Genomic DNA, 14,731 nt, shown 5'->3' with positions numbered 1-14,731 from the left:
GAACAGCCTTGCACACCAAAGACTTCTTCATATTGGATAGGATTTTGTGAGTCTTTTCGGAAGCGAAAACATGAAAGGAAAATGGGTGCTGAAAGAAGGGATGATGCTGTTGGAAGCAAAGAGACATTCGTTGCTAATGTTTCTAATGACATTTTTTTTTTTTTGGGTTTTTTAAACTTAAAAATTTAAGAGAGAAGTTTTTTAGGTTAAAGATGAAGAATCCCTTTATTAAAAAATAAAAAAATAAATAAAAAAAAAAGAAAAAAAAAAAGAACAAAAAGATGAAGAAAAAGAATAATTTAAGATGGAAAGATGTTTTGGTGAGGGAGAAGAAGTGTGTAAAGGGCACTTATTTATAGTGATTATAGACTTGTGTAGAGCAGTAGAGTAGCATATAATATTATTTTAGTATATAGTTTTGAATGCATGTATTTATTTAATAAAATTCAGATTATGAGTATCGGTGAAAATGTATTTATTAAGTTCTTGACATTTCATGTATTTATTTAATAAAATTCAGATTATGAGTAGTATGAAAATAGTAACGGTGAAAAAGATGAAATGTGAAGAAAAATTAAGAGTGATTATTGATTCATTTGAGGATGCTTAATTTTTAAAAGGTCTTTTTCGATGTGAAATGTTGACACTATTTTTTTTTCCAAAAAAAATTGAGATAATGCTCTAAATTACTTTAATTATAGGTTAACTTTGTTTAATTTGTTTAATACTATAATACGTATTATTTTAACTTAATTTATAGATTTTTTTTTTTTTTTAAAAAAAAAAAATAAGTTTATCCTTTAAAGTAGGTTCAGCTAAAAATAAGTTCAGATAATCCACAATTCCATATAAAATAGTTTAGACACAATAAAATAAGTTCATATAAAATTTAATTAATCAATTAGAGAATTACACGTAAAACGAGTTCGTGAAAATCAACTGTAACAAATTCTAATTTGGACGGAAAATAGTACCCCGTAGTTATGAATAATTGATGAATACGACATATGTTTCTTTATAGTCGATGTATTTTGACTTTAATTACTTTAAAAAGAGTAACATAAAACAAAGATTACCTCTATTTATATTAGTGTAGTAATTTTTTTTTAATTTTTTTTATTTAGGGTAACATTACAACCGATCAATATATGGAGTACAAGATTTAGCATGCACTTGTTTTACTTAATTTACGGAATATACATTTTCTATCTAAATTAAGCTTGGTATAATCTGATCATATTTTTGCATTGTTTTGCAATAGATTATTTGGGGTAGATCAATATAATAAATTACTCATAATATAATTGGCTAATTAGAATAGCACTATCTTTACTGCTCTAATTAGAAACCATACATTATTATATGCATGCAAGCATATAGGTCAAAACCAAAGTTTTCTTTTGCAGACTACTTTGCAGAATGTATACCACACAAATTACATGCATTATAAAAACTTTGAAAAGGTACAAATATCTTTGGAGTAGAATAAATCATTGCATGCAATGTAAAACTTTGAAAATGTTAAAAATAATTCTTGGATTGACTAGTGACAACCAAAAGAAAAAAAAAATTATTATTATAGGTAAGTTGCACTGATTAAGGTCAATTTAACTGTAGTAAAACGCTTACAATAAGTTTTAACCCTTTATTTATTTGGACGACACTTGACACTGTACTTCATGCATGGTTTACAAGTGGTTATTATTACCTACGTTTTTTTTTTTTTTAATTGAAATGTGATCTTTTGACTTTTACAATATTCACATATACCACTTCAACAAAACATTTATTTTATATACATAGTGTAAATCAATAAAAAAAAAAATCAATTCTTAATCAAATTTGAATAAATTTATAATTCAATTCTATGTTATTAAAATAATTTGTATAAACTTTCGTAATTGTTAAAAAAATCTAAAACCAATTCATAGTGTATAGTATATATTACACTGCAAATATATTGCCGGTATATTGTAGGTTTTTTTTTTTTTTATTTTTATTTATTTATTTATTTATTATTTTTTTTATAATGGTATGTGTTTTGTATATTGTATGTGTATGTGTATTTCTTAAGCATTATTTCTTAAAATATTCTTATAGTATTATACTTTATACAACTATATACTTGTATATCTTAACTTTATTATTCTAAGTCATTATTCTTAGGTGGGGTTGACTCTATTTCCTTAAATGTAGCTTTACCGTATTACATGTTAGAATTGACTTATCAATACATTTCGAGTATAAATTTTTTATAATTTATATTTATTTTTAATAAAATATATTATATAGTCACAAACTTTCATATGTAGCTGGCTACACAACCAGGGGTTACTTCATTAGTGTTATAGGGGTTACTTGGTCAGTTGTGCAGGAGTTATTTCGTTAGTGTTATAGGTATTAATCGGTTAGTGTTATACTGTTATAGGGGCTTTTCAGTAGCAGGGGTTACTTTGGTCTTTTACAAGCGGGCACATAATGTGGCCATCCGCATACAATACGTGTTTTTACATAATTTGTCAAAGTTTTGTGCTAACAAAATACCGGTCAAACCGAAACACTAAAAAACAAAATGGGTGTAATTTCTATATGTGGTCACAATAACAACTATTTTATAATGTTGTATTATACTTTTTTTTCATACGAATTATTTACTCAAATTATTGTAAACATACATGCATTGGCTAAGAATTCATTGTTATTTTATTTTGAAATTTTTTTGCAGGATTTTCAAGACCTTTTTTCTTTGGTGGATAAAGATCTTCCAATTCGTGATTTGATTGTCAAGAACGAACATTTGATCATATCAAGTACATTCTTGGCAAGACTCACCTCTAATTGTGAAAGTTATGGTACGGTTTAAAATAAAACTTTTGTATGAATGGAAAAAAAATTATTTGTAGTTTATATTCTGATACATACTCCTTCCGTACATTAGATAGACACATAGTCATATGTGGGTTTGTTAGATTTGTCTCGATGTATAGTTTCAATATTACGAATATAACAAGATTCACGTGATTATGTTTTGAAGTATATATATTAATTATTGTTGAATAAATAGATTTTATAACCATTGAAATCTCCAAAATTTAAGAAATAAAGAACAATCAAATAGAAATGAAGAGAGCATATACTTGTTGGGATAGATTCAACTTAATTCCATAAAAGCTTGAACTCTATTCTCCATTAATCAAGGTACGAAGTATTCTTCAATTGTTTTTTCTTGCATTAGCTATAATAATTTCTATAACGCATTTACTTAGTTTTATTATTAATGATGGTTTTATTAAATCTCAAGTCATAATTGACCATTATCATTACTTAGTTTTATTATTAATGATGGTTTTATTAAATCTCAAGTCATAATTGACCATTATCTTGCTGATCTCTTTTGCATATCTTCTTTCGACGATTAAATAAAATACATAATTACAGTCATATTTTTACTATGAATTTATTGTTATGTGATCGTTTCAAATTTATTAATAAATTTATTGAATCCCTACCTTATAAAAAGTGGGAAAATACTCTTATGAATAGTGTTAGGACATTTTTAACCCTGAAAATGTTTAATTACCTTTATACCCCCATTAATGTTTTATGAATAGTTTATGAATAATCAATGTATTTATTTTATTATTAATTTGTTATTATTGATCAATTTCACAATATGGGTTTTAGCGTTAATTTAATTGCTCACTTGTCAGTATAATCAACTTAGTATTGCTTTAATTATTCTAACCTTCATAAATTTGATTATGAGAAGTTTTGATTTTACATTCTTTCCTATATAAAGCACAAGGAACTATGGAAGCAAACATTTGTCCAATATAGTGCAAAAGCAACTGTGCTGAAACTGAAATTTGATATATGAGAAATCAGGCTCAAGTGTGGGTTGGTGAATCGGTTATATTTTGGACGGTAAGAGAAAACAGATGTCCATGATTTTGATATAAGTTTACAAGGGTATTGGTTCATTAAAAAAAGTTCATGAAAGTGAAATCCGAAAGATCATATGAGTAGTTCTAAAAAAAAAAAAAAAGATCATACTAAAAGCTAAGACTAAGGTTGGTCAAATACAATAACCAGAAAGTTATTCAAGAGATTGCGGTATTAATGCCATTGAGATAGTTTATTTAGTTTGGAAACTCTTAAGGTCCAAGCAATAATTGCCCAAATTTTTACTCATTTGAACTGAAGACTAGCTAAGTAGAAATTTGAATTGGGAATGAACTTGATTGACAATTTCACACAGTCAATCACTCAACATCTATTGTTTTTAATTCTTGGACCTTATTTCTCCGCTTAACTTAGGGTCTGTTCTCGTTGACTGAACTGAGCTGAACTGAATTTAACAAGAGTTTTGATTTGTTCAAGATTTCAATCTTTATCTAGGGCTCTTAGAGCCTTCTGATCTTGCTACCGACTTAGGACACGCTATGTTCGTTGATTCAGAAAGCATTAAGATATGTGAACTGAACTGAACTTATTAGAGCTCAACTAAACTTAACTGAAATGAATATTTTATGAGAGAAGGAAATTAGGAGCTGAACTGAATTGAACTTATTAGAGCTGAGCTGAACTAAAATGAACTGAAAATAATCGTATGAGAACAGGCCCTTAGTTTTTGAGGTCACTTGGTCCATTTTGTCCACTGCATTTTTTACCGATTCAAGAAAATAACTTCATTATTTTTGTAACTTTAACAAAATAAATTACTAACTTATAATATCAATTTACTCTGTAAAATAAATATTTACAAGGCAATCATTGTTAAATGACATTTACTGTAATTATTACGATCATAACTTTAACCGATTAAAACTTAAAGTGTGGTGTATTGGTATCTTATATGAACACAAGAAAAATATAGACATGTGATGTCCTGCTAATTGAACCAGTTCAATCTGTACTTTAAATATAGCAAACATTTGCATGTCTAAAACTCGATACTTTTAAGAACTCATTCACTAATTCTAAAGTAATTTACTAAAGTTTTGAGCATTGCTAAGATACATGACATTCAACATATTAATCGCCCGCATATGTACAAATAGTTATAATAAAATACATGCAAACATGCATAAGGTATTAAGACTAACTGCAATGACTCAACTTGAAACACTACCTATACCGCGCGCATCGCGCGCGTAGGATCCCCTAGTAATAAAAAAAAATACTCCGTAACTTTATTTTTTGAATTAATTTGTGGTGTAATCGACCAATATTATGAATACTCAACTAACTAATAAGTGTTAAATTTAAGAGGCTATACTACAATGTTTTAATTTATGAATTTGAATATGTTAGCAATTATACATCTTGTTAAAAAGCGTTGGATTGGCATGAGATTTAATTGCTTGAATTAGTTAACTTGATTCCCACAAATATGTATGTGACACTTGAATTGATTGATATAAGCATGCATGTATGGTGGATCGAACCGATGCATGCCCTAAGGTTTTAATTAAATTGAACTTCAACCTCATTTCAATATATTACGGAGTATAATTTTATCAATGGATACAGATCCAATTCCATAACTATCACCCAAAATTGAAACCACTTGATTCAGATCCAATTTCTTAACTATCAGTTCGAACTTGTTTATTCTTCAATATAAAATTTTGGTCACCCCTAATACTTCACACCAAATTCAAAAAGTTTGTAACAGAAATAATTCGACAAGAAAAAAACTAATTAAGCTTAATACTGTACTTATAGAATTGTACAACATGAATTTTCTTAAAGACAAAAGGAATTATTTTATCATTATCATTCTTTTAACTAATAACCATATCCTTTAATTTGCCCCCTCTTCAATCATCTCAATAAGTCTTCCATTGCCATTATCTATATCAATCTTTTAACTAGTATACTTTGGTATTTTTCGAGGAAAGTATACTATGGTACATAATACATAAATTATTACTCTGGAGTACTTGCATTGGGTAGCACTCTTTATACTTGCAAATAAATCTCTCTTATACACTATTAGCCAAATTGAAACTAATTATGTGCATCGATGCAAAGTCAAGAAGACGAAATTTAATTCTAACAACTAGAAAGGTCGATAGGAGTCTTTGGACCATGAAATAAAATAGGAATATACATTTGGAACTATTCATATGCAATAAGGGATTCAATTATCAATTACTTTCTACTTCGTATTAGGGTTTTTATTTTTTTATTTTTTTATTTTTTTATTTTTACTAATTGTGAGGGATATGATATAGATCACGAACTTGATACTACGTTGCAATATATTTTCAATAGCTAAATAACGACATTAATATAACCAATTTGTTGCTTATAAAAACAAATACATACACTAGTAACTAAACAAATTCCGAACAATTTCCTTCTTGTATACATGAAGAAAATCACATCAAAGTATACCAACAATTACTTCTGAATTGCACACTAAAAAAGTTACATTGCATAAACTTTGTTAATTTTCTATAGTTGATTAAAAAATAAAAACATGTATAAAGTCTATATACTATTCAATTTAGGAGCCTTAAATGCACAAGCATGCAACGTTTTGGAGAGAGCTTGACGTCCAAGACCTTTGTGATCGAACCCACAAGAGTGTACCTCGGGATAACGGTGCAACCCACAGTAGACGCCACCACACCGACACATAAACCCGATTAATCTGATCCGTTTCTTGCACGCACCACATCGGGTTATAGAAGTCTCGGTTATTTTTGCCCTAATTGAACCACTAGCTTGCTTTTTCTTGGAAATATTGGCACGAAAAATTGCTTCCCAAAACAAATTTTTGCCTCCGGATCGTTTGATTTCCTTTTCGATGGCGATTGATAATAATTCTTGGGTTATTTTCGGGTCTCCAAACAAACTTTGACGAACATTAATCTTGTTCTTGTTGCTGTCCTCCATTGTTTTTCTTCTCTAACCTCTAATAACCAATCGTTAGTGTATACCTAAAATTTTGTTGTTGATCTTACTATTGTTATCGGGAAGTAGGGACTTTATAGATCGAGTAGTAGTACTTGCATATGGAAAATTCGAAATAAATGTACCATTTATATATATATATATATATAATAAATAGAAAGATGTGATTGAATCATTTAAACGTGTATACCCTAGCTCTCAAAAAAAAAAAAAAAAAAAAAAAAAAGTGTATTTCCTTGTTTCTTTCTTAAACGTGTATTCCCTTATTTACAATTTTATCCTACTCGAAAAATAATGATGATTTATTGAGAAAAAAATCAATAAGAAGGTGAAAGTTACAATTTTGTAGGAAAATGATGAAGAGGGTTATTGTCTTATTTCCTTCTTAATAGTCTCTTTTATTGTCGTGTTTTGCTTTTTATTTTATTTTGTGTTTGAATTCCCAAATCGCTCCATTGCACATTTGCATACATCCGTTATAACTAATACGGAGTAGCTAAATTAGAGCTTAACTTTTTATCAAAAAAAATAGAGCTTAATTTTTTGCATCGATGCGAAGTCGTGAAGACGAAATTTAATTCTAACAACTATAAATAGATCGTTTACTATACATTTAGAACGACTCATATGAAAAAAGAAACAGATTCAATTAACAATTACTTTCTATTCCGTATTATTTTTTTTTTCTAAAAATTGTGAGGGATCTATTATACTACTCTATGTTGCAATACAATTTCAATAACTAAAATAACGACATTAGTATAACCAATATAACCAATTTCTTGCTTTAAAAAAATTACATACACTAGTAACTAAACAAAGTCTGAACAGTTTCCTTCTTGTATACATGAAGATAGAAAATTACATCAAAGTATACTAAAAATTACTTCTAAATATTGCATACTAAAAAAAAAATACTTTGCATAAATCTTGTTAGATTCTTACAATTGATTGAAAATTAATACATATAAAATCTATATCTTATTCAATTTAGGAGCCTTAAATGCACAAGCATGCAACGTTTTGGAGAGAGCTTGACGTCCAAGTCCTTTGTGATTAAACCCACAAGAGTGTACCTCGGGATAGCGGTGCAACCCACAGTAGACGCCACCACACCGGCACATAAACCCGATCAATCTAATCCGTTTCTTGCACGCACCACATCGGTTGATAGAAGTCTCGTTTATTTTTGCCCTAGTTGAACCATTAACTTGCTTTTTCTTGGAACTATTGGCACGAAATATTGACTCCCAAAACAAGTTTTTGCCTCCGGATCGCTTGATTTCCTTTTCGATGGCGATTGATAATAGTTCTTCGGTTATTTTTGGGTCTCCAAACAAACTTTGATGAACATTCTTGTTCTTGTTGTTGTCTTCCATTGTTTTTCTTCTCTAACCTCTAATCAATCTTTAGTGTATACCCTAAATTTTTTGGCTGTCGATCGTATTATTGTTATAAGGAAGTAGGGACTTTATTGAGTAGTAGTACTAGCTAGTATATGGGAACTTCTTTTTTTTTTTTTTTTTTTTTGACAAATAGTATATGGGAACTTCGAAATAAATGACGGTTGTTTTATATATATATAATAACTTAAGAGATATGATTGAATCATTATTTAAACGTGTATTCCCTAATTTACTTCTTAAACGTGTTAATGTAGTAATTATTTACAGAATTACAGTTTTATCCCCACTCGATTCTATCTAGAGACATCTTTTGGTCCCTTTGCATATTTGTTAAATGATGACTTAAAAAAGAAAATAACACAAGAGTAAAAATCTGATAAAATATAAACAATTAGGAAATTTCGACAAAATATTCCTGTCGTCAAGCCTAAGCTAAATTTAAGGAAACTAGAATCAAACTACACAAAAAGGAATAACAATATACGATCGAGTAAAAAAAATTTAGAGTTGCAAATTTAAACACACACGATAAAGTGATATGTAAATTTAGAGTTGTTCACTTCACCTTAAGGCCCTACTCTATTCACCTTAATAAGTTCAGATAATGGTTATTAGGGCTTGTTCATATTTACTGAATTGAGTTGAACTGAACTGAACTGATTGGAGCTGAACTAAACTGAAATGAGCTGAAATGAATTTTTTATGAAAGAAAGAAATTAGGAACTGAATTAAACTGAACTGATTAGAGCTAAATTGAACTGATTGGAGCTGAACTGAAATTACGTAAATATGAACAGGCCCTAAGTTCAGATAAGATAAGTTCGGGAAAAATAAGTTCAGATAAGTTGTGATAAAGATTAATCAGGGCTACCCAAGTTCAATTTATAACAAAAATTAGTTTTAATAAGGGCTGATAAGTTCAAATAAGATCAAATTAGTTCAGATAAGATCTAATAAGTTCAGATAATAAAAATCAGGTGAATCGAACGCACCTTGAAAAAATAATTTCAGTTCAATAAAAATAATTTCAGTTAAGTAAACATAAGTTCAGTTCTGTTAACATTAACTTAATTTCAGTTCAGTTCAGTTCAGTTTAGTTCAGCTCCAATCAGTTCAGTTCAGCTCCTAATTTTCCTCTCTCATAAAATATTCATTTCAGCTCAGTTCAGTTTAGTTCAGCTCCAATCAGATCAGTTCAGCTCCAATATAATCAGTTAAGTTCAGTTCAGCTCAGCTCAGTTCAGTAAATGTGAACATGTCGTAAGTTCAGTTTAGTAAAATTCAGTAACTATAAAGGAGAAATATAATAGAAATTATACGTAGTTTTACTGGATAATATTTCTTTTTTTACTTTAATTTTGTCCTTTTCTGATCTTCTTCTTCTTCTTCCCCCATCTTCATCATCGTCCTCCATCTTCTTGCTGGTGAACTTATTTTATCTTATTTTATTAAACCTTATTAAAACATATTTTAATTGTTATTTGTACTTACTTTTATTTTGTCCTTTTCTTCTTCTTCTTCTTCCTCCATCTTCATCATCGTCCTCCATCTTCTTGCTCGTGAACTTATTTTATCTTATTCTATTAACCTTATAAAAACATATTTTAATTGTTATTTGTACTTGTATAATCCTTGCCAAAACTTAATTATCCTAAATGGAACTTATTTGAACTAAACTGAACTTATTTGAACTTACTTGAACATATTAGAACTTACTTGAACTTATTAGATTTGAAATAACTAAAAATAAGGTGAACAAAACGGGAGAAAAGAAGAGTATAAATCCTTAAGGGAAGGGTTATGCTTCTCCATTGAAAATGAAGACGTTCACCAATGCAAGTTAAGTTTACCCATTGAAGTTTCTTTGGTTTCTCCGTTAACATTCTTTTGTTTACCATTGAATACTTCTGGTTTTGCATGAAAATAGAGATTTATAGACAAAATTACAACATTAACCCAACTTAGGGTCAGTTCACTCCAGCTTAATTAATTTCAGTTCAGCTCAGTTTAGCTCCAATATGTATAGTTTAGTTCAACTCCTAATTTCCTTCTCTCATAAAATATTAATTTTAGCTTAGTTCAGTTCAGTTCAGCTCCAATCAATTCAGTTCAGTTCAGTTTAATTCAGCTCCAATCAGTTCAGTAAATGTAAACACGCCCTTATTGATAGAAAATGACAAATCTGCCATTGAGTTGAGAACCTTGATTTTTTTTCGAATTCGGAAGTACTTATACGAAATACATTTATTTTAGGAAATTTTGTAAAAAACTACCAGTTAAATAACGAGTTTTGAAAATAACTACCATTTAAAACTTTTTTTTTTTTGAAAAAACTACCACAAAAACTTAAAAAGTTTTAGTAGCACAACCTTATCAAGTTTTCTGGCTGAAATCTCCGGCTATGGAAAATGGAGCAAGTATTTAAAAAACGGCCATAAATGGAAAGTGGAGTTAGTATTTAAAAATGGAGGGAGAACAACCATTAACGAACCAGGTGACTAGCGTGAGTGAACTTCACTGTAAAAAAAAATACTGTTATCGAACCAGTTAAAAAGAAGCATAAAAATCCCATCTTGCATTTCTTTTATGCTCTTGTTTTCAATTGCTGAATGACGAGTAGGAATTTATGATCAAATTTCGAATTCATTGTTCCTAATCAATTGCAATTTGGTAATCTCTTTACTTTTAACTTCAAACCTAATTAATTTGTTCATCGTTTTATTGTACGCTGGGTGTAAATCAGTAGTATGATTCATAGGAATTTTCAATTTTTTCTAATTTGTATTTGATTGGTTTCTTTATCTCTTTCAAATTTGCAATCAATCAAAAAAACCCAATTCAATTTGCAAGTTAGGTTACAATGACAACCCTTTCTGTTGATATTATTACTGATATTCTGCTTAGATTACCGGCTAAATCTCTGTTACGCTTTAAGAGTGTTTGCAAATTATGGTATGATATAATTGAGGGCTCTGATTTTATCAAGCTCCATGTTGAGCAATCCAATTTGCATATGATTTTCACAAACCCTGTTGTTTATATGAGTGATTTCGACAAATTTGATAAACCCACTAATCTGGATTACCCTTTTAAGAATCTGGAAGATGGGGGTGTTTATGTCGGTGGATCGAGTCGTGGTTTGCTTTGTATATCTATAAATTGTTATCCCTACACCATGTACTTGTACAATCCTACTACACAATCCTACAAGACCCTTCCCTTTTTACCATTGATGTCTACTTTCTATTATCCCAAGGGACATAAGTATCTTGGGTTTGGTTATGATCACATTTCCGAGGATTACAAGTGTGTTAAGATTTTCTTGCGCAAATCGGATGGTGAAGTAGGCTCTTTCAAGAGTCAAGTTATGGTTTATAGCTTGAAAAAGGATTCGTGGAAGCGAGGGGCTCATGATGTTCCATATTACTTTTATGGTCATTTTGGTTATTCTGTTGAGCTTAATGGAATTTTGCATTGGTCTGTTGAAGATGAACATAGAAAGCCCCTCCCCATAGTTACCTTCAATCTTTGTGATGAAACTTTTAGTTCTGTGCCATTGCCTAATTATCATACTGAGATCTATATGCGCGCTCACATAGGAGTGATTGATTCGTGTTTGTGTCTGATTCTCAATTATTATTGTTACTGTGAAGTATGGGTCATGAAAGAGTATGGTGTGGCTGCATCTTGGACTAAGTTATGTAGGGTTGGGAAACGATGCCATTACGAAGATTTGAGGCCTATTTCTTTTTCAGAGAGTAAAAAGGAATTGCTTGTGATCTCTACCTTGGTTAATGTTGCTTCTTTAGACTTAAAAACATTGGAGATTACGAATATTCAGCCCCTTGGATTTAATAGACTTTGGAGTGCACATGTATGTTTGGAGAACCTTCTTGTGTTCAGGGATGTTGAAGATGCTTCTACTGGCACAGAACTACCAAGATGCAGAAGCATCAGAATGCGAAAGTTATTAATGAAGAAAACTGAGAGGTATCACTTATGTCACTTTATTGATATGATATTATTCCTGTTAATCTTTGTTAATGAAGTGATACTAGCAGTAATTAATACTCTATGTTGACTCTTAATCTAAAATTATACTACCTTGCACATTAGATAATTAGATACTTTACTTTTTCATTTTTTTATAACCTGAAATACAAAGCTAAAGAACAACTTTTGTATTCTTGGATGACAATTACAGAGTATGATTTTTAGCAATTGGAACCTAACTATCTTCTGTTGCTTATATGCAGGCTTTTAAGAATCCATGCTACTAGGATACGAGCCAGTCTTGAGCTGCTCCATTCATCCAATGATGAATCTTGATCGTGGCAGCATCACAACTCCATACAGTGGAGGTACAACCATATAAGCTCAATATTTGGACTTGTTCCTTTCACAAATTTTAACTTTAGACTCTAGAGAATGGCTGTACAGTTTGTCCATCTTGTTTACTGAGTTTCAAAAAAATGTTAAAAACCACTTATCTTTTTCTGTTTCTCTGTATATGGAAGTTTCATCGTTTTTTCAGAGATAAGAAGCTCGTGTGTGTGTGTGTGTGCCTGGGTGGGGAGGGGGGGGGGTGTGGAAGGGGGAAGGGGATTTACACATTAGCAGTTAGCTTCATGGCCTGTCTACTGAAAGAAATAAGGAAGATGCAATAAGTCACCCATACTTTCTCTTCAGCAACCACTGTACCGGTGACTTATTGCAAAACTTATGATTTTTAACAGAAATAATGTTGTTAAGAAATTGTTTAGATAGATAAATAAATTTGAAAGTATTCTTTCCATGAAGTATCAAAAATTGGCAACATTATGAATAGGACAATTAGTGGTCCATCACTTAAGACTTAACCCTGCAATGATATATAAAGTGCTTAAGCTAGCACTACTTGCTAGGATCTAAGTATCTAAGAATATACTCCTTGTGTCCCAACTTTAGCTCAATTGGTAGGACTGTAATTGTGTGCCTTGATTTATATCAAGATCCATTGTTGCTGTTCACTCTCTTCCTACTTGATTTTGGCAATTTGACAAACTTGATGATGCTGCCGAGCTCAATAATTATTATTTAGAACCCTGGTGTTGGTCTTCATATTTTAATTTTGCCATGCCAATGCTTAATGGTTGTCTCTGTTGTTGCGACTAGCAGTCTATTTAACTTTATTGTTTCCTTGACATTCGTTTGTCTGAGGTGGATCAACTTACATTATGCCTTATTCTCTCATTACCTGAATTTTTAATAAGTTTACAGATCAAGACTGATTTTACTGATTTAAACTTAAACTTCCTGCTTTAAACTAATTTAAATTTTATTTTACTTGGGTTTGTGAGGATCCTTCGGCGGGTATGCTAGTCAGATTTACAACTTGCAAACAGCCAAACAGTCTCCTATATTTGGGTACTTTATGATTCTGTCTTTTAACTTACTGATTTGGAGATGGTAATTGGCTTTTCATTAGGTTTCTATTACTGAGTTGTTCTTGTTTTCGGATTGATTGGTATATCATTCCTAGCTACTCTGTAGTTTTCTTATTTTTCTGCCACAGTTGCAGACTTTCAGCGAGTGTGGATATGATATATATATTCGTTTTGCTGACCTCTATGCATTTGGGCGTCCGCACAAGTGCTTGTGTGTATGTTCTGCTGAATCTTTTGGACCTCTGAGATACCTTTTCTTGACCAAAACAAAGCTGACTTAGGAAAGAAAGCAGGATAAGAGTCTTGTTTGCTTGTTGGCAGTTTGGCACAATTTATATGATACAGAATTGCTTCAGTTTTACTACTTTTACTAGTTAGCTATGTTGATTCAGGATGTTGAGGTCTTCCTGCTACGTTTTTGTGTCATTTGTTGTAAGTAAACATGTTTCTTTACGCCTTATTATTATTAAGCTATTCCAATGAGACAGATCTGTGACTATTGTACGTGTATTTTTTTTTTTTTTTTTATTGTATCTGCAGTCTGCACAAAGAACGGGTTAGACATTTCTGATTCATTTTCACCCATGATCTATTCTGTAAAGAACAAAAAGGATTTGACATGCATGAGTTCTTTGTTTTACACTAAGATTTTAAGGATGAAGTCTGAGTTTAATTTCTACTGTGCCTTCGACGCTTTGGCATAGGTGCTGGGAGTTCTGAAAGAACTCCAAGGAGATCTTTGTGAGCAATATGTTTCTTTATCTTTTATTAGTCAAGCTTGTTATTCATTTGATTACAAAGGATGAAGATTAGTACTTTATCCTGTTCTGTTTTTAACAGTTTGTACTTGACGCGTATAATGTCCAGTTAAATGACTAAGATGGGTATGAATAAGATTATCCTGTTTTAATTTGAATGCTGTTTGAGCTTTCTTGGTTTTTTCATTCGTATGGTTTTGAAACAAAGCCTCCCTCA

At 30.5% G+C, this 14,731-nt stretch overlaps 2 protein-coding genes across 2 annotated transcripts; one reads left to right on the top strand and one right to left on the bottom strand.

Annotated features, from left to right (window-relative positions):
- Positions 1-6,498: 6,498 nt before the first annotated feature.
- LOC145600712 (uncharacterized) lies at positions 6,499-6,906 on the bottom strand. Its single transcript, XM_081656588.1, has one exon. It carries the CDS (start codon positions 6,904-6,906, stop codon positions 6,499-6,501), a length of 408 nt encoding a protein of 135 aa, XP_081512714.1.
- Positions 6,907-10,907: 4,001 nt separating this feature from the next.
- On the top strand, positions 10,908-12,806 carry LOC145603028 (F-box protein CPR1-like). Its single transcript, XM_081659158.1, has 2 exons — positions 10,908-12,320; positions 12,587-12,806. The coding sequence occupies exons 1-2, from the start codon at positions 11,191-11,193 to the stop codon at positions 12,657-12,659; spliced, it is 1,203 nt and encodes a 400-aa protein (XP_081515284.1). The 5' UTR covers positions 10,908-11,190; the 3' UTR covers positions 12,660-12,806.
- The last annotated feature ends 1,925 nt before the right edge of the window (positions 12,807-14,731 follow it).

The sequence above is a fragment of the Chenopodium album genome, chromosome 21 (assembly GCF_948465745.1).
Source record: "Chenopodium album chromosome 21, dcCheAlbu1.1, whole genome shotgun sequence".
Classification (NCBI taxonomy): Eukaryota; Viridiplantae; Streptophyta; class Magnoliopsida; order Caryophyllales; family Amaranthaceae; genus Chenopodium; species Chenopodium album.
This window is presented reverse-complemented; position numbering and strand designations above follow the sequence as displayed.